Source organism: Cyrtonyx montezumae, unplaced genomic scaffold (genome assembly GCF_038088225.1).
Source record: "Cyrtonyx montezumae isolate F1298 unplaced genomic scaffold, pur_monq_1.0 scaffold_2, whole genome shotgun sequence".
Lineage (NCBI taxonomy): Eukaryota > Metazoa > Chordata > Aves > Galliformes > Odontophoridae > Cyrtonyx > Cyrtonyx montezumae.
Window position 1 is genome coordinate 10,800,350 of NW_027071936.1, and position 19,696 is coordinate 10,820,045.

Here is a 19,696-nt window from a genome sequence, read left to right on the forward strand (position 1 = left end):
GTAAGATCTAGGTGCCCAAAAGGGCTGGAAAGCTTTGCTTTCTAATCTTCATTTAACTTGGTAACAGATAAAACCGGTGGCTCACTCAGATATTTTGCATATCGGTTCTCCGTTTTTGAAATGCCTCTATAAACTGTCTGCTCTTATTCAGTCAGTGCCTTCATCAGCTAACAGTTCATCTTAATTAAGGCCCGCACCTGACCTGCCACCTCCCAGAACTGGCTGCAGCGATAGCTGTCTCAATTCTTTACTGCAGCAGAGTGCATCTTCATTGCCTGAAATGTACTGCAAGCCTCAGCACAGGCACCACCCCAGCAACACAAAGCAGGCACAAAAATCCTTATGTGGTCCTAACAGTTTTGAGCACACAAGAATAAAGAGTTTGGTTTATGGTGTATATCATTATAGCACTGGTTTACTCTTCAATATGTCAGCTCATTTTAGCATGGATATTCATTTAAAACTGACAAGGTCGCCACAACAACATGATTTTAGTCACCCTTGCAGTTGGAAAGGGAGTGCATGACAAGGTGCAAGTGTCAATTCATCCCGCAAAATGGGCTGACCAAAGTGAGCAAAGCGTTCAAGCACGCCACCTTGCTGTGCACAAACCATTTGCCACAAGCGTAAATAACTCCCAGATCACAACAGTAATACAGCATTATCACTTACGCACAGTGCTAAGATAGCGAAAAGTTCTCAAAATACCTGAAAGACTGAAACTGATCTAGAAGCACCAAGGAAAATCCACCTATGCTCTCAGCTGTGCAGGGCAATTTCAAAGTCTCCTAAGGAATAAACCATTGAGCAAAAGGCTAATCGAGGCACCGAAGCCACACTGGCTGATTACCTGCTCCTTCACCCATTCATTTTAAAGAGGTGTCCCCATGTGTTGTACACACCATACAGAATCGGTACCCTGAAGCAATCTGGAGTAAATTTACCATAGCTACCACTATGTTTTGAGAGGAAAAAAAAAGTCTGTTAAGGTTGATAAATCAGTGAATTATCTGCTTCCTTGCCTCTTGTGTAGATTTTTTAACCTTACATTACTAGAACCAGTACTTATGAGAAGATCTGTATATTACCAAAACCAACTGTTTAAATTAGCAGGAAACCCTTAATTGCTCTAAATAAGATTAAAGCAGTATTACTTAAATAAATAAATAAGTAAGATTCTGAACAGCAAAGCCATAGCTCCAGAAAATAAAGCCAGTGACTCCACGCTTACTTCTGTCGTGCTTTCTGCTTTGATAAAGGAATTTGAAAATAGAATCACAGAATCCTTAGAGTTGGAAGGGACCTTTAAAGGTCATCTAGTCCAACTCCCCTGCAATGAAGAGCCACATCCACAGCTCGATCAGGCTGCTCAGAGGTCCCTCCAGCCTGGCCTTGAATATCTACACAGGGACGGGGCTTCCACCTCATCTAGGAGCAGTTTGTTCCAGTGCCTCACAACCCCCACTGCAAAATACTTCTTCATTATAGCCAACCTAAACCTTCCCTCTTTAAGTGCGAAACCATTTCCTCTCGTATGTCTCAGCCTCTTTGTAGGAGGGGTGTTCCAACTCTTGGAAAAATTCTGTGGCCCTCCTGTGGACATGCTCCAACAACATGTCTATGTCTCTCCCGTATTGAGGGCTCCACGTCTGGATGCAGTGCTCCATGTGAGGCCTCACCAGCACAGAGCAGAGGGGCAGGATCACCTCCCTCGATCTGCTGGCCACGCTTCTTTTGAGGCAGCCCAGGATACGGTTGATTTTCTGAGCTGCGAGGGCAGAGAACAAGTACATAGGACTAGTACAGAGGACTACGTAGCAGATCTAGTTTCCTGTATCTTTTCAAAGGCATAGTCAAGTTTTGAAATAGAGGAGGGAAGAACTCCCACCAGATACAACAACGTAAGCCCAGCGTAATTTCAATACTTGCGGAAAGCTCTTCAGAAGGTTTTGAAATCACTGGAGAAAAACACATACAGCAACGTTGAGAATGTACCTAACCATTTCAAAGAGCACATGTTCTATTTTTTCTGCTTACCTCTCGTTCCTCAGAGGGAAAATTGCTATCCACGACTTCAGCCATCGGTGCCTTGGTTCTCCTGAGAAATTGCTGTATCCATCTTTCCTACAGTACATCTAATTCCAATACATGTTCACTTTCAGGTTGAAACTAATTTTTACCAGGCCACGTATACTGAGGACAACAGGTTGGCTGACTCCCTGACTTGTTCTCCTGTGTACTATACCAATTCCAGAAAAGAAAAGGGAACGGTACTTCCTTGTCTCTCGTGCACAAGGTAGCTCTTGAGAGCACCGTCAGATGTCTAATCGCTACTGTAGTACAGAGAAATCCAGCAGACACTCATGTGAAAGAATACTTTGAGTCCTACAGAAAAACATGCTACCTCTAGTCTGCTTTCTACATGAGCACTGGCTCCCATTTCTCAAGCAAGGCCAACCATATCTGGAATAAAAATGGCAACATCAACTTTTCCTCTCGTCTTCAAGGGGTTAAGGGCATAGCGTGTCTTCTCTTGAACCAGTTCCAAGTAACTTCTCATTACATTCTGCAACTATCACTAGTCTTCAAACAACAACACTGATAAAGTAGTAGCATTACCAAAATGAAAAACAAATATTCCTCTATATTTTCCTACTGACCATCTCCAGCTGGACTAGAAAACTTACCATAAATACTGACTAGCGAAGAATTAAGAAAAAAAAGAAGAAACAAGAACTCCAAGAAGCTGGACACATCCCACTGAGCCTCCATACACCACCACAAACATAAAACAACCCGGAAAGCTCCACCACTGGAGTCTAGATCTCTTGGATACAAAAACCACTACAAGCAATGTAGTTGTAACATATATGCTAGGAAAACAGCAAGAGAAAAACTCTTGCTCGCTAAAGGCAGGGTTACGTGTCCTGAGCACAAAATAAACCTAGCCGGCTTCTAAGGAAGGAAGAAGAAAACAGCCTCTGTTGTACTTTTTGACTTGTGTTTACTTTGAATTTATGGTCAGCTCAGTATTTCCTTCTATAAAGGAATATTTCCTTCTACAAATAAGACAAATTCTTAACAGCTCCAGTGGCAAAAGCAAATCCTTTCACTCAACTGGAAAGAGTCACTGCATCTATATGCTCAATAATCCAGATGCTTCTGTTCAGTCTCCATCCAGAACCAGATTTTCTCCTATGTGACACTGTAAGTACATGGTAAAGGAGAAATACAGCTCTCTTAATTCTTCCTTGTGTTTTTGAAACACAAACTGGTAATTGGCTCATCGACAGTAGTTGGAAATGATTGTCAACCACAAATAACTGAGTACGTTCTAGCTATGGCTCCATCTCTGATTCACAGTCTGTTTCACTTTAAGTTTCAGTGATACGGAGATGTAAGAAACAACAGCTTTAATTATTCCTAGGAACATCCCCGTGCAACAAGAATCCCATCTGGGAAGGCCAAGACAACGCGCTCAACATTTACACCACCTCAGCAGTACAAGGGCAAACAGAGCAGGTCTGCAAAGGTGGCCCATTGCTGATAAGAAGCACTAAGCTCCACTTTTCACAATTAAGTTAAATGAACTCAGAGAACTCAGATTATTATAAATACTGAATTTAGGAAGGTTGTGACAGCGAATACTGTGAGCTTTATTTCCCTTTTATGAAATACAGAAAGAGAAAACCTCACGGTAACTATTTGAAACACTGACTCCTAGAAAAGTGCTGTTAAAACAGACTGAACTGTTCCTTTGGAACACATTTATGAAAGTTGTTCAACAGTAAAATCAAGGAAACAACAACATCAATCAGAAATTCCTATGCTACTACAATAGGTAAGCTGCAATAAAGAAAACCAAGGAAGCCTCAGCTCAAGCTGCTGCAACGTCTTCGACTACTCCAGTCGTGCTCACAGCCTCTGCCAAGGGGTCACAGAGTGGAAGCACACAAACTGCATGCGTGCCAATACTCGGTCGCAGCAGGTAATCTAACAAAGACCTCCTCTGTTGTTGTTGTTTTAACTCATTTCTGTTTATTTCTGACATATGCAGATTCTCCAGATCGTTTTGGGGTAAATGATGTGCCCTCCTTTCGGAGTTTTACTCTGCTCCCTTACTCACCTGAGAGCTTCACTCACATTAGCTTCCTGACTGGCTCAGACACAAAAGGTTTAGGGTTGAGATACTGAAACTATTCCTTCCTAGAAATGCCATCGCAACCCCTGTAATTTACTTCTTTCCTCTCTTCCAAAGTCAGATTAAAACATGGCAAATTATATTCTCTGTTTCTCTAATTCCCCCCAAAGGATGATACTACAGAATGTAAGGGAAGCCTCAAGAAATGTTTGTTTTGTCGTGCTGATCGCAACCAAAGACAGCTGCTTTCTTCGCTCCTGAGAGGATTGCTTGGGGTTAACAAGCAAAGCCAAACAAGAGAGGATTAAGAAGCTACTTGTAGGGGTAGGCTCACACACAGAAGCAGTTCTTCCCATGTAGAATAGGCACTCCGCACTGACACAGCAAGGCACCGCCTCAGCTTTCAACCTTAAGAAGTCAGTGGTCACTTAATTCTTGTGCAAGCACCAAACAAGAAGTGAACCTTCCTCAAAACGTATTTTACCTAAGGAGATTAAGGATTCTGTGCCAAACTCATTTTAGAAGAAACTAATGCCGTGGCTACTTAGGGCACGGCCCATTTCTATATATGGCTCAAAAATTCTCCTAAAATTCAGAGGAATGGTGGGAGAGAAAAACATCATATTCTCATGAGACTACATCTGCACTAAATAACACCGTGCTACGTGGTGACACCTGAACCGGTCTGAGAATACCCAGAAGCATTACAGCTGAGTTATCCTGACTGCTGCGCTAACTGCCTCCCATACACAAGGCAGCTTTATTAGAGCTTGCTGTGTTGCCTCCGTGCGGCATAGCACTGTGCAGGAAGACACACAAGCAATTATGGCGAGGTCCATTTATACCTTACGGGCAATGTAAAAGTACCTGAAGGTGGGCAGAAGAGCCCCCTTCAGAGTTATTCTCTCCGCACAGGACTCCCTCTGGCAACACAGAATTGACAAAAGGATTATGTCAGCCCTTCCCCTCCAGAACAAGGATCAGGATGAGAGCCTGTGGGCAGCAGAAATTAGAGCAGCTCTAGGCTGTTATGCCTTCACCGGTGCCTAAGAAGCGCTTTTGAGGCTTCATGGCCTCAAAGTGCTAGAAATACAAGGTAGACAAGTGGAGATTCTGCTTCAAACACAGATGAAATGAGTCCCAAGGCACTAGCTGCGAGGTCTACATTTGATGCAGCAGCCCATAAGGGGAGCAATTCTGCCTGTGCTTCAGGAACGCAAGCAAACTCAAAAGACACAACATCTGCTGCTAACTGGATCCAGCTGCCCAACACCCTCTCTTCCCCTTACCTGCTCCTGACTGCATGAGTATCTAGTTGTGGAAGATTCGCTACTATTTTAATTTTTGAGAAAATAAATTCATCTAAGACGAATTTTCACTGCCTCTTTGTACTACACGAGTCAAAATGAAGCGGCTCGCTAAGAATTCCTGTTCACTAACAGAGTCACACATGAGGATCGCCCATTAAGCTAAATTCACACTTGTTAAAACCATCCATTTATTAAAGCATTCTTCTAAGTTACTTGCCATTTATTTTTAAGAGCTCAAGAGAATTGCCACTTTTGCCCCGGTATGGCATCTTACAAATTCTTACAGGTATCAAGATCCACTTAAAACAGGAAAACACACACTTAAAATAGGAAGCTATAGTTTTAAAGTAAGTCTGCACCTATCTTCTCCATTACAGAAACCTTCAGGTAAAACTTCTGTCCTCCACATTTAAGACCATGCAGAGAATTCTGTGTACTTGCTTAGAAAGCCCTGCGATAGCAGCGAAGACATTCAAGCAGCAAACCTCACATGAGGGCCTGCAGTTACAAACCCTGCTTGACAGAGAGAGTCCCCAGAAGTAAAAGCACACAGAATCCAAAGGGATGACAGAGCTTGCTTTGAATATTTTACCTTCATCCTAGTCAGCATCCCAAACAAAAGAAATCAAGCATTGCACACGTATGGAACCTAACTTTACTTTCTCCTTAACTGTTGGTTAAGTCATGCACAACAAGACCTCTGCTGCTTGGTAACCCTTCCATTTTTAATGCAACATATTTTGAGCATCAGCTAAAGCTGTAGTCTTGCATAACAATTTATTTTTCTTGGTCTGCCATCATAGCATCAGCATTAGTCATCCCTTCAGCCCCAACTTCCATCCCTATCACCTAGGTACTGAAAAGAATGAGATAAATGACTGTGCAGACCAGTTTTTCTCTCCCTGCTACGCTTCTCTGAAAAAAACAAACAAACAAAAACCATAACCCTTCCAGGATTCCCAGTTAACTGAACCCGGACTCTGTGTGAACTCGTAGCATTTCCCTCAACCTGCAAAATATAACGGGTGTGTTTGAGCATTAGGCTTAAACTGGGTTCTAGCGTTCAGTGTAGTTACACCACAAACACGAAATCCCTGGAAAGGCAGGAGAAACTTTAAGCAATAGAGCTAATTACTAAGCCTACAGGCTCAGACCATCTATGCCTGATGTCTAGGCCAAGCGGAGGATCAGGTTGTAAACACTGCTGAAGGCATACGAGGAAAAGAAAATGTCTCTGGGAGCATAACGGTTCTATAAGTACGACCCTGAGTTAGTCTCCAAAATCAAAATGTGAAAGAGAAGCTCTTCTGGGACTTTCTGGACACACATTACTGAATCCTGCATTAAATTAGCCACAGCTGTGGGGGTGTGCGTGTGCACGTGTGCAGTTACACTGACCGTACCCTGCAACATGTTTACATTTAAGTTCCACACAAACGTGCGTGGGAACTTCTTCACAGTGCGGTGACGGAGCAGTGGCACAGCTGCACAGAGAGGTGGTGGAGTCTCCTTCTCTGCAGACGTTCCAGACCCGCCTGGACGCCTACCTGTGCAACCTGGGCTAGGGAGCTGCTTGGGTAGGGGATTAGACTCGATGAGCTCTGGAGGTCCCTTCCAACCCCTGCAGTTCTGTGATGCTGTGATTCCTTTGAACTGAAGTCTGGGTTAAGCCTGAGTTTTAGAATTGAAATAACTGAAAATAATCATAATAATAAGCCTTGGGAAAGGGACAGCAAACTTCTTGAGGTTATTTTTCCTTCAGCCCACATTGAGCCACATCACTTATGGCTCTTCATAGAAAGAATTTTAAAAAATGAAAAAAACCATCAGGGTACAGGTAAAGAGAATCGCTTGAAAAACTGACGTTCATTACATGCTGCTGCCTGCTTTGAACACCAGGATTTCTGCCTACTGTTTGCATGAAACACGTGGCACTTCAGACTGCATACCACGAAGAGGTTATGCATACAAAACCTAAATGATACACATCATAATATCGTGATTGACAAACCAGGCAAGAAAAAAAATGACATACCAGAAACCAGAGCAAAACATTATTTAGAAGATAAATTCTTCAAACATGACTCTGGAGTAGTTTAACAGCTCTAACAGATAAAGGATTCCACGCATGAGCCAAATTAGCTCTTCTGAACCATCTGAACTCATGTCCACATTACAATTTCTCTGCAACGTGAAAGAAAAAAAGGTCCTCTACATGGCGCTTCATGACAAATCATATGCCTAGTAAAGCTTCATGTTAGAAACCCTTTTAACTTCCAAAAAGTCCTCTTTTGTAGGTCATGCACTCATTATCTTGCTCTGGGATCTCGTCTGATTAAATTATAGGAAATTACTAATACTTCACTTTGAACAGCCAGCTCCTCCTGGCTCTTCTTCTTCTTCTTCTTTTTTTTTTTTTTGTTACATTTAATTCTTCAAATTTCTGCCTTCTTACACAGGAAGAAGACAACAATCATTCTGTTACACAGATGAAGCCATCATCTTTCTTTGTCCATTCCAAAACTTAAAAACAAAAAATGTATTCTGTCTACATGCTTTCGTTTCCCATTCTGCTACTCTACCTGTGGCCTTCCCTGTTTTGCCAACTAAAAAGTCTGTGTTTGCGTTTTGTACCTTTTTTTGTCGCCCCACCCTCCCTGAAATCTAATTCATAAGATCCTAAAAACTTAAGTAATTTAATGAGCATGACACCAACTCGTTGTTAGTTCGATTCACACCCAAGCACAATGTGTCAATATTTTGTACCATCAGACAACACTGAGCCTGCCACTGAATGACTTCAAACACTGACCACTCTATGACTTTATACAAGTGACAGCAACTTCAGATGTTAGAAACAATCTCCACAGAGAGAGAGAAGCTATTTCTGAAAAGTCTATAATGACTTTGCCATAACGAGCAGGACAAAACAAGAACGGTGTTTTCAGATGCAGTAATGCAGACGCTACTCCATCCAACAAAACGCTGCTGTTCATTTAAGAGGTACATTACAGTACCACCAGGACAACTATGATAATAGCAATGAAATTATTAACCTAATCATACTAAGAATAATAATTTTCCCTACGTGGATCCTCTTGTCAACAATGAGCTATATCGTGATCCCTGCAGTGGTGAGAGGTTAAAAATAGTAAACAGAAACTATGTTAAAAGCTTCCCCTTGTACATGCAATGCCTGCTAGTAAGGTAATAAATACTATTAAAGGAGACATTCCTGTTCCTGATAAAAGCCCTCTGTCTCAAAGGAAACTCTCAAATGCTAATGGGGGCTTCCTGACACTGGGAAGTCTTGAACCTCCCTCCCCACCCAACACCCTCTCTTGCTGTCAAGAAGGTATCACATAAAACTTTAAACCTCTCCTAATTTATCTCATTATAAGTTTTTTCTTTACACTTTGATGATACAACCAAGCAATAAAAAAAATAAAAATAAAAAGTTTCATAGCATTTGAGGGTTGGTGTTTGTTGTGGGTTTTTTTTTTTGTTTTTTTTTTTTTGTTTTTTTTAATAGAAACATTTGAAAATTCAATGCAGAATCTGGAATATCAAATACCAAACTTGACCACAAAAACAAGAAGGGTTATGTCCCCTCATAATCACAAATCCAGTTTTAGATAATTAAACTAATATTATACCTGTGCTGTATCTCCAACAAAAGACAACAAACAGAAGTAGCAGTTCATCCTTCAAAAAGTAGTTCAAAATTCTGAACATAGCTTCTAATTGTCTGACGTAATAAACACAAGCTTAGTATAAACGGTATCGTGGCATTCATTCATGAACTGCACTGCACACCAACTTCTGAGACTGGAGCAAACCTCAAGGAACACTGACTGCTACACTTGAGACAAGGCAGTGATCTAGATCCTGAACACCTATCTCAAAACTTTCCCACTTTTGCTTCTCAGGCTAACCTCGTCCACATCACATTTATAAGGTGAGGAACTCCTGAGAAAAGGAAGTAGTGGCATGAGGCAAGACAGAACATAAGGCACAGAGTCTCCTTCTCTAGAGATGTTCAAGATCCGCCTGGACCCCTACCTGTGCAACCTGGGCTAGGGAGCTGCTTGGGCAGGGGGACTGGACTCAATGAGCTCTAGAGGTCCCTTCCAACCCCTACAGTTCTGTGATCCTGTGCGATTCTGTGATCAGGATAACAAGCACAGAGGAAAACTGTATTACGCATACGTATTTAAGGATTCTGATTCCAACCCATGACACACACCAAGGAAAAAGTAAAATACCTTTAAACATTCCAACGAAAGCAATCATCTGAGTCAGGTGCATCCAAAAGTACTCGTGGGACACACATGCACCGAGTAAATTTTTAACTTAAGAAGCTCTTTCAGTGCAAACTGAGGTGAGCTGCTCAAGTATTTTGTTTGGATATGAAAGAGCCACCGTCTATCCAAGAATTCCTGAAGTTCTGACCTCATTCACTCATACCTTAAATTAAAAAGGAAGCACTTTCTCTTGTATTTTAAAACGTGAGTGAAGACAATCCGCTAGCATCTGTGACATAAGAGTACAACAAAAATCACACTCCTTCGCATGCAGAAGCTCCAGTTGCAATTCACTTTCTCAGTGGAGTTCCGATGGCCCACTCACCCCACGGCAAGCTGTGGGTCGCCCTGCTGGGGGCAGAGCGCTTGACCACATGACCTCTAAAGGACTCTTCCAGATTGAACTGGGTTGTAAACAACTCCAATGACTGCGAGCTCAACCTTAACTCTGCCCTTCTAAGCAAACAATGTTAACGCGCCTAATGGAATCAACTCTTTTTCCACCACCGAAGCGTCAGCATCTTGTGAAACTACGGTACATCATTGCAATAGTCCCTTACACCTCTAGCAAACTCTCAAGGCTGAAAATTCCCTTACTAGAGCAAGGTGTTCCCGTGTGACATCTTATTTTGGGAAACCACCTCGAAATTTACAGAAGTTACCCAGTGAAGCCAACAGACAAAAGCGTCCAATACACAGAAATATAAAATCAGGATCCCAGTGGGCAGCAGCTGCATACTGTCATACCGTGTTCTTCAGATGCACGTCACGGCACACAACGATGCATAGGAAATGAAATAAGGCCTGGAGATCCTGAAAATACCGCTTTCTACCCGAGCTCCTGTAGAGTCCACACACTGTGCCATACACTGGCTTATTAATATTCCCACCTTACCAAGTAGTTCAGCATAACCATGCCTATTTGCCTCACCAGCCACTGCAAGAGAACCCAAATGACCAGGAGGATGGTGCAGTAGGATGCCACAGGCACCAAAAGTGGACACTGAGTGCGCCACAGAGCACTCCTGCACCAGTAGCAACCTGTGGCACATGCTCTGCACATCAGGCCAGAGCCATGTACGCATGCTGGGGCAGAGCTAAGGCTCAACACAACCTGAGCCACCTCCTTCTGGATGTGCACGGCCCGCTCAGCATTCTACTGCTACTGTTAACAACTAAAAACAAAAAGTATGTGCAACCCAAAAAATGCATAGCTAAAACCTTCAGGAATTATGGGACAAAAATGCATTTTTACACAGAATTGAAAAAAAAAAAACACTGCTAAAAGAAAACGCAAAAAAAAGAGAACCTCAAACCTAGTATTTATGACATTTGCACACTGAGTGCAGTGGGTTCCAGGCCATCCTCTGAACGCACAGAACTGCAGACTGCATCTGTATTCCTACAGATCTTCCTTATTTATCCACCGCATTACCATCTTTCGGTGGAAGAAGAGCTTTTAATTCAGTGCAACGGAGCTGTAAGAGAAATCTAAATAAATACAAGCCACTACAAAGTAGCGTTAGCGTGGGACACAGTGAGCGTGCTTCACACATCAGGGAAAAAAAACAAAAACACAACACCTCTCGTGAATTGAACTAAAAGATTCATCCAAAAGAACGGCAAACGAGGCCGCGCGTTTAAGACACAAAATAAACACGGCACCCGCTTCGCACAATGCGGGCGATCGTCCGTTCGCTAGAAGGCCGCGACTTTTCCCGGCGCGGCGGTCAGGAGGTCGGGGCCGCGGCGAGCCCGAGGCGCAGCCCGCGGGCGGGGGCAGCGCAGCGCCGGAGCCGAGGCCGGCAGGCAGCGCACGGCGGCGCGAGCTAAAATGGAGCCCGGGCTGCGTGTCAGCCCGAGAGGCGGGCAGAGGGCAGCGGCGCGGGGCAGGGCAGGGGCAAGGTCAGCCGCCGCGCCGCCCGCGGGGCCCGCCCCGCCGCCTCCTCCGGGCCAAGGAACCCAGCCCCCCCTCCCTCGCAGGGGGCTCCGGGCGGCGGCACCTCCCCCGCCTCCGCCCGCTCCCCCCAGAGAGGCCCCCGCGCCGCCGGGCGAGGCCTCGCGCTCCCGGGCTTGGCCCCTGCCCCCGCCCGCCGGGCCGGGCGCTGCAGAGGCGGCGCCGCCGCCGCCGCCCCCGTGCCGGCCTCGCTGCGCGCGGGGCCGCCGACTGCGGCGGGGCTGCACGGGGGCGAGAGGAGGGAGAAGGGATGAAGGGAAGGAGCGGGGAAGGGAGGGGGAAAACGGATAAAAAGCACAAGTCGAGCCTTAGAACCGGCGGAATAAAAAACGGGCGGAAAAACACTCGCCGGGCTGCGAGTGCCGCCCCCCGGCCCGGTCCCCGTACCGCTGCACGGAGGGGTCGGGGCAGCGCTGCCCGCGCCGCGCGGAGCCGCAGCGCAGCGCACCGCACCCCGCCCGCAGCGGCGCCCCCCGGCAGCTGAACTCCCGCTGACCGAACCGCCGGCCCCGCCGTGCCCCCGGCCTCGCGCGGAGGGCGCGCTCCGGGCAGATGCGCCGGAGGCGGTCGAATGAGCCCCGGCAGCCACCCCCCGCTCGCCTCAAAGCACCCTCGGGGCCAGGCAGGGGCAAGGTATTTTTAGGTCCCCTCCCCTCCGTCTCTCTCTCCATAACCGCCGAGCACTTAATGCGGGTAGGGGGGTTGGGGGTGGGGTGTTAGGGGGTGGAGAGCGGGAGAAAAGTTAACTGTTTTGCAAAGAGGGGAGAAAATGGGAAGGAGGGGGCAGGGAGCGAGGAGCAGCGGGGCAGGGGGAACCGCGCTGGGGATGTCAGCGTGTGCGTGCGCTGCCCGCGGGCGGGAGCAGCGGGATGCACTTTAGCCCCGTGCTCTGCCGCTCGCGGCTGGGGCAGAGCCGCCGGAGCCGAAGCCCCCGCTCCGACGCAGCCGGCGGCAGCCCCGAGCGCGCCGCCGCCTCTCCCCGCTCCGCGGGGACCTCTCCCCCTCCCCCACCGGTCCCGGTTCCCTTAGGAGCGGCTGCAGGGTCGCTGCGGGTGTCCTCCCCCGCCGCCGGCCCCGGGGGGCCGTGCCCACCCCCGCACCCCGCCGCAACCTTTAGCCGCGGACGGACCTCTCGGCCGGTTCCACGCGAGCCGCCGGTAGTTGCTTCCCCGCTCGCCGCCCTCCCCTCCGGTGCGAACCCCCTCCCCACCCCGTTAACGGCCCCCCCCCCCTCCCTCCGGCCCCGAAGCGAGCCCCACGCCGCACCCCCCCCCCCCCCCCCCACACACCCAGCACAAATGCACAATCACGGGCGGGGGGAGGGAGGAGGAGGAAAGGGCGAGGGACGCGAAGAAAGAAGGGGGGAAAGGAGAGAGAGGAAAAATTAAAAGGGCACAAGGCTGTTCATCACCAACATGGCTGCCTGAGCTCAGACCTAAAAGAGGAATAACCCAGGCTGTGTCTTTGTCAGTTTCACCTCTGTAACCCTAAACTAATGCGCGAAACGGCGGAGGCGGCTGCAGAGAGAAAGGAGACGGGAAGAGGAGGAAGGAAAAAATGGCAAAAAGAGGGGGCACTTACGTGAAGAGAGGCGCTTGGGCTGCTCCTGCTTCCTCCTGGGCATTTTCCCCCTTTTTTCACATTCTCCTCCTCTGTTTAACGGGAGATCAAACACCAGCGGGAGGGGGGGGGGGGGGGGGGGGAAGCGGAGGGGGGGGGCACGGACGGGCACAAAGCCGGGCCCCCCGGGAGAGCCGCCGGCCGGGGCGGGCTTTCCCTCTCCGCCGGGGGAGCGAGGGCTGCAGCCGGCGTCCCCGGAGCCGCCGCGAAGGGCTCTCTCCCCCCGCGCTCCCTTTCTCCCTCCTCTCCCCCCCGAGCCGGCCGTGCACCTGGCTTGTCCCCGCTCTCCGCGTCCCCCGGCGGCCGGGGCCGCGCTCCCGGCGGGCGCCGTGCGGGGCCGAGGGCTGCGGTGGCAGCGCCGAGGGCTGCGCCCGCCGGCCCCTAACTGACACTAACGCGGGATCAAAGGGCAGCGGCGGCGGCGCTCACGGCGCGCCCGCGGGCGGCGGGAGGCAGCGGGGACACGCGCGCACACACACAGAGCCCGGCGGGCGGGCACACGCGCGCACACACACGCGCGCACGCGGCAGAGCAAAGGGGAAGGTGCCCCCGTGCCCGGCGGGGCGCGCGGAGGATGCGCTGCCCCGGTCCCGCACCCATTCGCTCCTCGCAGAAAGACAGGGAGGGGAAGGAGAGGAGGTGTGCGGGGCTCGGGCGATTCCCTGTCTGATCCGGTTGGAAAGAAGAGAACGCCAACCAGGCTTTTTGGAAAAATTAAGGCGTTTTGTCATCCCTCGATAGAAAAGCAAAACCGAGGGATCGCCGCGCGGCCCCCACAGCCGTGCTCGGGGTCGGCTCGCCGCTCCCCCGCGGAGCGCGGGGGAAGAAGGGCTCCTTTCACCCGAACTTGAGCAGCGCGAGGGGGCGGCGGGAAGGAAGAGGATGCACAGCCGCCGGCCCACGGACTGCACGGCGTGGGCCACGGGGCCCGGGCAGGGCGGGGGTGCGCGCTGCAGCGGCACCGAGACGGGCAGCACAGGGTTGGAGAGGGGAAAGGCGGACTGGGCATGGACGGCACGGCTTCTGGAGAACGGGGGGAGGGGGGGGAAGGAAACAGATCAGGTCACCTCTCATGGTTGGTTTCACTGCTACACGCACACAGCGACCTAGGCTTCTGAGATGCACTTCCCTGCTTTAACGCAGGTACACGAAGCTCCGTGCTGAAGCAGCGCCAGGTGTGTTAGGAGCCCCTTGCAGCAGCTTTCATTAACCGATACACAACTTTCATTACTCCACAAACCACACGCGTCTCTTCAAAGACAGACATGAAGGCGCGGGGGGGGGAAAGAAAAGAGAAAAGGGATTGGGTCCGACTGAAGCACAAAAGCACCTGGTGCAAGGGAAGCGTTCTTTGTGACTCGCGGTGATCTGGACAGAAGTTCACATGGAGGTTGTCAATGATTTCAACTCTGAAAGTTGTTACTACAATTGAAGTAAAAGGGTTTGAAGCGTGGCTGCTTTGTACAGCTCTCACTTTGCGTGGGGAAACTTTGAACTTAACAGAATACATAATCAAAAATCATGAGTCAGATGTTGCAGGACTAAAGAAGTACATTCTTCTCCACATGTATACCTATGAGGCTCTCGCATTTGACAACTGGACGCATCACTGACATCAGTTTTTATCCCAAATCCAGAACATTTCTTAAAACAACTGCTGGGGAGAACACAGAGCAGCATATACACAGCCCGCCCGGTACGCCGTTACCCCATACACACAATCACCTCACGTCAGAAAGGCTCCAGACAACGCTGCCCATTTTACAGCACAGTTCCCTGCTCCACATGGAGAAAAAAAAAAAATCAACAAAATAATATTTAAAAGATCACATGCACGAGAGAAACACAGGCTCTCTGACACACACGCACCATTCTGAGGCTGAAAACCACATGTACAGGCAACTCTTCTGAGACAAAACACACACCTGCTGGTTACGGTTGGTTTACCATCTCACAATGTAGCTAAAATACTTCATCTTCGCGGGGAGATTTATTTAGTTTTAATGCAGTGCATATAACTGATATCCCAAAAGCCACCTTGCACTTCCTCACTATCAAGCGTACCATAGAGAACTTGCTCAGAACAGCAAATCCTGTATTTGCCCTCGGTTCCCCACGCTGTGCTGTTGGGAGCTTTGTACAGCATTATTGATGTTAACCAAAAACATCAGAGGCTTTTTTGGTTGTTTTTTTTTTTTTTTTTTAACCCCTTGCTCACAAGCCTCAATTTTGACATGCTGGGACTTGAGCAATGCAACTTTGCTAACTTCAGAGGGGTTGCAGCACTAAATCCTTCTGTATTATTACCTTTTCCCTACCACCATGGCAGGGATTTGAACCAGGCCAGCTGTGCATGCCCCAGACCTCCAGCTGCCGGAGCACCGCTGCGGGTGCAGGAGGCCGCAGAGCTGCCTTACACCACGGGAAGGAGCAGCCCCCTGTTACCCACTGCTGCTGCAAGAGCCCTTCTTCAGGTGCTTTGTGAGAACAGCACATCACAAAACACTCCTTTCTGCATCATCACTCTTCCTACCCTCTTTTCCTCATGCATTTCTCATGTAAATGAATGCTGACAGTGTCAGCATTCATTTATAGTACGTTAATTTCTTCCTCCATCATTTAAAACCACCTTCAGGGGAGTTAAGGTGGCTGCAGCAATGGCACTGTGGGAACACAGCTCTCAGGAAGTGCCACAGGAACCAGCAAGCAACAGAGCAGCACCAAACCTCTGAAGATGACCTTGGGTCCAACTGATGTCCCAGAAGTTTGACAAAGAGTTCACAGGGCCAGACCTTTAGCCCGTCCTCCAGCGAAATGAATCCCAGCAGCTGAACAAGCGATCAGGTAGAAGCTTTACATGTTCCGGATTTAAATGGTTTCTAAGCCCACACCCATATGGAAACAACTTTGTCCTCCATACCTCTCCACTCATTTAAGATAGCGCACCCAGCTACACTGGAATCAAAGACATCAGCCCCACAAAAGCCAACGTGTTTTTACACACCTGTTAGAGGAAGGTGACTAAGGGTATCGTGCCACCTCAAAAATAATCTTTCATTATATATTTGGTGGCATAGCAGGGACAAAGAAAGATGCTGTCCTACCATGCTTTTGAACATTTCTAGTCCAAACATAAGAAAAAATAGTTGCGAGTTTTCCACAGATAACATAATATAAATAATGCATTCCTTCTGCAGGTCTTGCTATTAATAAGTAATGATTGTATGGCACCTTCCAAACACCAAAGCTAGTTACACATATGAATTAAGTTCAGCCTCAAACCACTTTCGAACTAAGTAAATATTTTCCTCACTTACACACAAGAAAAATGAAACAAATTGAGTAAATAAGGTTTTACACAGTAATAAATGATGTAATGTTCTTGAAGCCTTCATGGGCTATCTAGAATCCAACTACTGTCATGTAATGTTAACAAATACTTGAAAAGATTGCTAAACAGGAACATGAAGACTGACATCCCCACGGTGTTTTTTAAACTGTAAGAATTCTGTTGTTAGGGTCAGCTTAAAAAAAAAAAAAACAAAAGAAAAAGTATAATGAGTGGGGAAAAAAAAAAGCAGCCCACCATAAGCAGCTCGTGGGCCCAAAACCAGACTACAGTATTAAGCCACAGTCTGCTTCAAGTACAGCTTACCAAAATTATTGTCAAGCACGTTGTGTGTCCCTAGGTAATCAAAGGATCTCTTGGATGCAGCTACAAGCTTTAGGTGACTTTCCTACTGAGCAGGGAAGTTACTTGCCTATAGCCTCCATACCTTATATACCTCATGAGCACACTGTTCTTTTCCACTGAAATGACACTCCTCTCCACGTGTTTTGGAGTAATATTTCCCACTGCTTAAGCTCCTCTTTTCGTGTGTAATTGATGTCACCATTTCTACACTATGAATCAATCTTGCAAACAAGAATTAATTACCAACTTCTCCTTGCTCAGAAGTATTGAAGAGGCAAACACAACAGGATGAACAAATCCATATGATAACAGAACGGCTCCTGGATAACATCATCCACACTTGCAAACTCTCTGTAAACTCATAACATTAAGTACTGGATTTGTAATAATAATAAATAATGACAAGTTAATAACTGGTGAGGCTACAACTGGTTTCACAAAGGCCATAAAATAATGATCAGAAGTCATTACTATCTGATGATTACCACCTTGGGACAAATAATAAGCAGTTGCAGAGTTGGAGGTAAAGTTGCACAACCAGTGGATCTCAAATCACAGTGGGGCAATCAATGTTCTCCTGCCCCAAAATTTTAAACTCTTTTCTTTTTAAATGAAAAACACAATGCAAGGGCCACAGTCAGCAACAGCAACCTGGACAAAAGCTCCTTCTGAACTACTGAAATCACGGGCTGTTCTCTTTGGACTCTTCAGTTGCTTATGCCACACTGGGGAACAGAGAACACACGGCTTTAGAAATGTTCTCCAAGATTGAGGTTCTTGTGAATCCCACTACGGAGTGGGTGGGCATCAAGAAAGAGCGCATCTATTCTGCATCTCTCAGCAAAGCCACAGGCAGCCTTATCAGGACATTGTCCAGATCCCCCTAAGCAAACTAGCCATCATCATTTTAGAATAATTTCAGCACAAGCCGCTTCTAGCTGAAAAGTAAATGCTGTAATTCTTCCAAAGGGATTAACACTGTCAATTTACATGTTCCAGCTGTTGTATAGCATACTACTTAGGAAGGGTGATATAGTCCCCAATCTCAATTCCACCAAACAAACACCAGCACCACAAACAAAGCAACCCTAAAGGGCTGCTAGCCTTAAACTTGCGCTGAGAAATAATCCTGGAGTCACAGGCCAGAAATGCACAGACTACAGGCCTAGAGATACAGTTGCTACTCAGCTACTATGGGATGTTTCTTCAGACTGACCAAGGAAATCTCGTCATTTTTATTTTACCATTAGCACAGTTGGCTTTTCATTTCCTTAATTCCATCCAGTACCTTTTCACTCCCTTTTTCTACACTTGAGCCTGTAACAATCAGGCCTGCATCTACAGATATTTAAGATAAAGAATTTCTCCAGAAAATTGGACCTTTACACACTACAACTTCCTTCAAACTAAGTGCACAAGATTTAATTTCATATTTTGCAACATAAAGTACTAAACAACTCCTGAGCTGTTTAGCCGAATGGGAAGTGGAGCACTTGTCTCAGGGCTATTAGTTACAAATATGAACAAAATAAGCAGGCATCTGCTCCAATGCTGATCTTTTTCACCACTGTCCATCTCTACTTAAATTCATTACGATCAATAACAGCTTTGCCCCCATTTTAAGAATGGTTTAAGTTAAAATCAGCCAGAGATTGAAAACTCCCTATCTTTTTGTTTTCACTTAATTTCTGTTAGCCACTGGTTAACTGAAGATTTTGGCACATACATGCTCATTAGCAAACACCTGCCATGGTTTAAGATATTACTATCCACCCAGAGATACCGATTCCACCCCCAGCTTGCAAAACAACGCAACTGGCCTCTTCATTTGCTGCAGTGTGAAGTCTTGCAGCTTGGTTTAGTAGAAAGGCAGTAGCATTTTAAGCCACAGCTGTTTGCTAAATGAAAGTGTGTCTAAGTTCTTAAACACCTTGTTACATGTACTTGGAGAGGCAGAGTTTCTGCTACACCAGCAAGGTGGCAAATTCCTCAGGGAAATCAATTCCAGTTTCTCAATTCACTAGCTAGTCTTGTGTTAAAACACTGGAGTAATACTGAGACTGCTCTAGATCTCAAAAACTGTCAGGATCCCAAGGGGCTCATCTACCATCTAGGACTGCGCACCTACAAAACTCATCTCTCTCTCATTGACACAGCACCTTAAAAACAGCAAGAAGGAAGGCATGGAAGTAGACTTCGGCAGTTTAATGCCAGCTATTGCACTGGGAGAAAGAAAACATGGTGGTGCCAGCATCTTACGTTCCCAGAGAAAGGAAACAAAACAGTAAGGAAAAGGAGCAGTATTTGAACATTAAGCTCTTAATGGACTTGGAACCCGCCTGGTGCAATGAATTCCACTTGGCATTCAACTATGCTTCAGCATGGTGCACGTCCTCAGTTATCAGCCCTTACCCAGTGGCACTCAGAAGGGTTTGGGCCACAAGTCACGCTCAGCAAGCAGCGGTGACAGCAGGATGAAGTCACGTGGCAGTCACTTCTCTAAGGAGTATCTTCTTGCTTTGTCACTTCCCCATCTAACCGAACAGCATAGAGGAAGAGGTTATTTGCCCTTTGAGATATTCAAGATAGTCTGGTCTCTTCTACTCCTGCTCAGTTTCATGAAAGTACTGTTTCTATCCCCTACTTTTTGGCATCACTAAGGCTCCACAG

The 19,696-nt window shown here is 47.1% G+C and overlaps 1 protein-coding gene across 4 annotated transcripts in view; it reads right to left on the reverse strand.

Annotated features, from left to right (window-relative positions):
• ZNF827 (zinc finger protein 827) overlaps window positions 1-13,551 on the reverse strand; it is a 94,221-nt gene extending 80,670 nt beyond the window's left edge. For 3 of the 4 annotated variants that reach the window (XR_010622202.1, XR_010622203.1, XM_065736367.1), the window contains exon 1: window positions 13,294-13,392. Coding sequence is in view for 2 of the 4 variants with exons in the window: in XM_065736367.1 (XP_065592439.1) it covers window positions 13,294-13,336 (43 nt within the window). In the remaining 2 variants the exon portion in view is untranslated. Of the gene's footprint in view, window positions 1-13,293 lie in introns of all 4 variants that reach the window. The other variant, XM_065736368.1, reaches the window with a different exon arrangement.
• Between the last annotated feature and the right edge of the window lie 6,145 nt (window positions 13,552-19,696).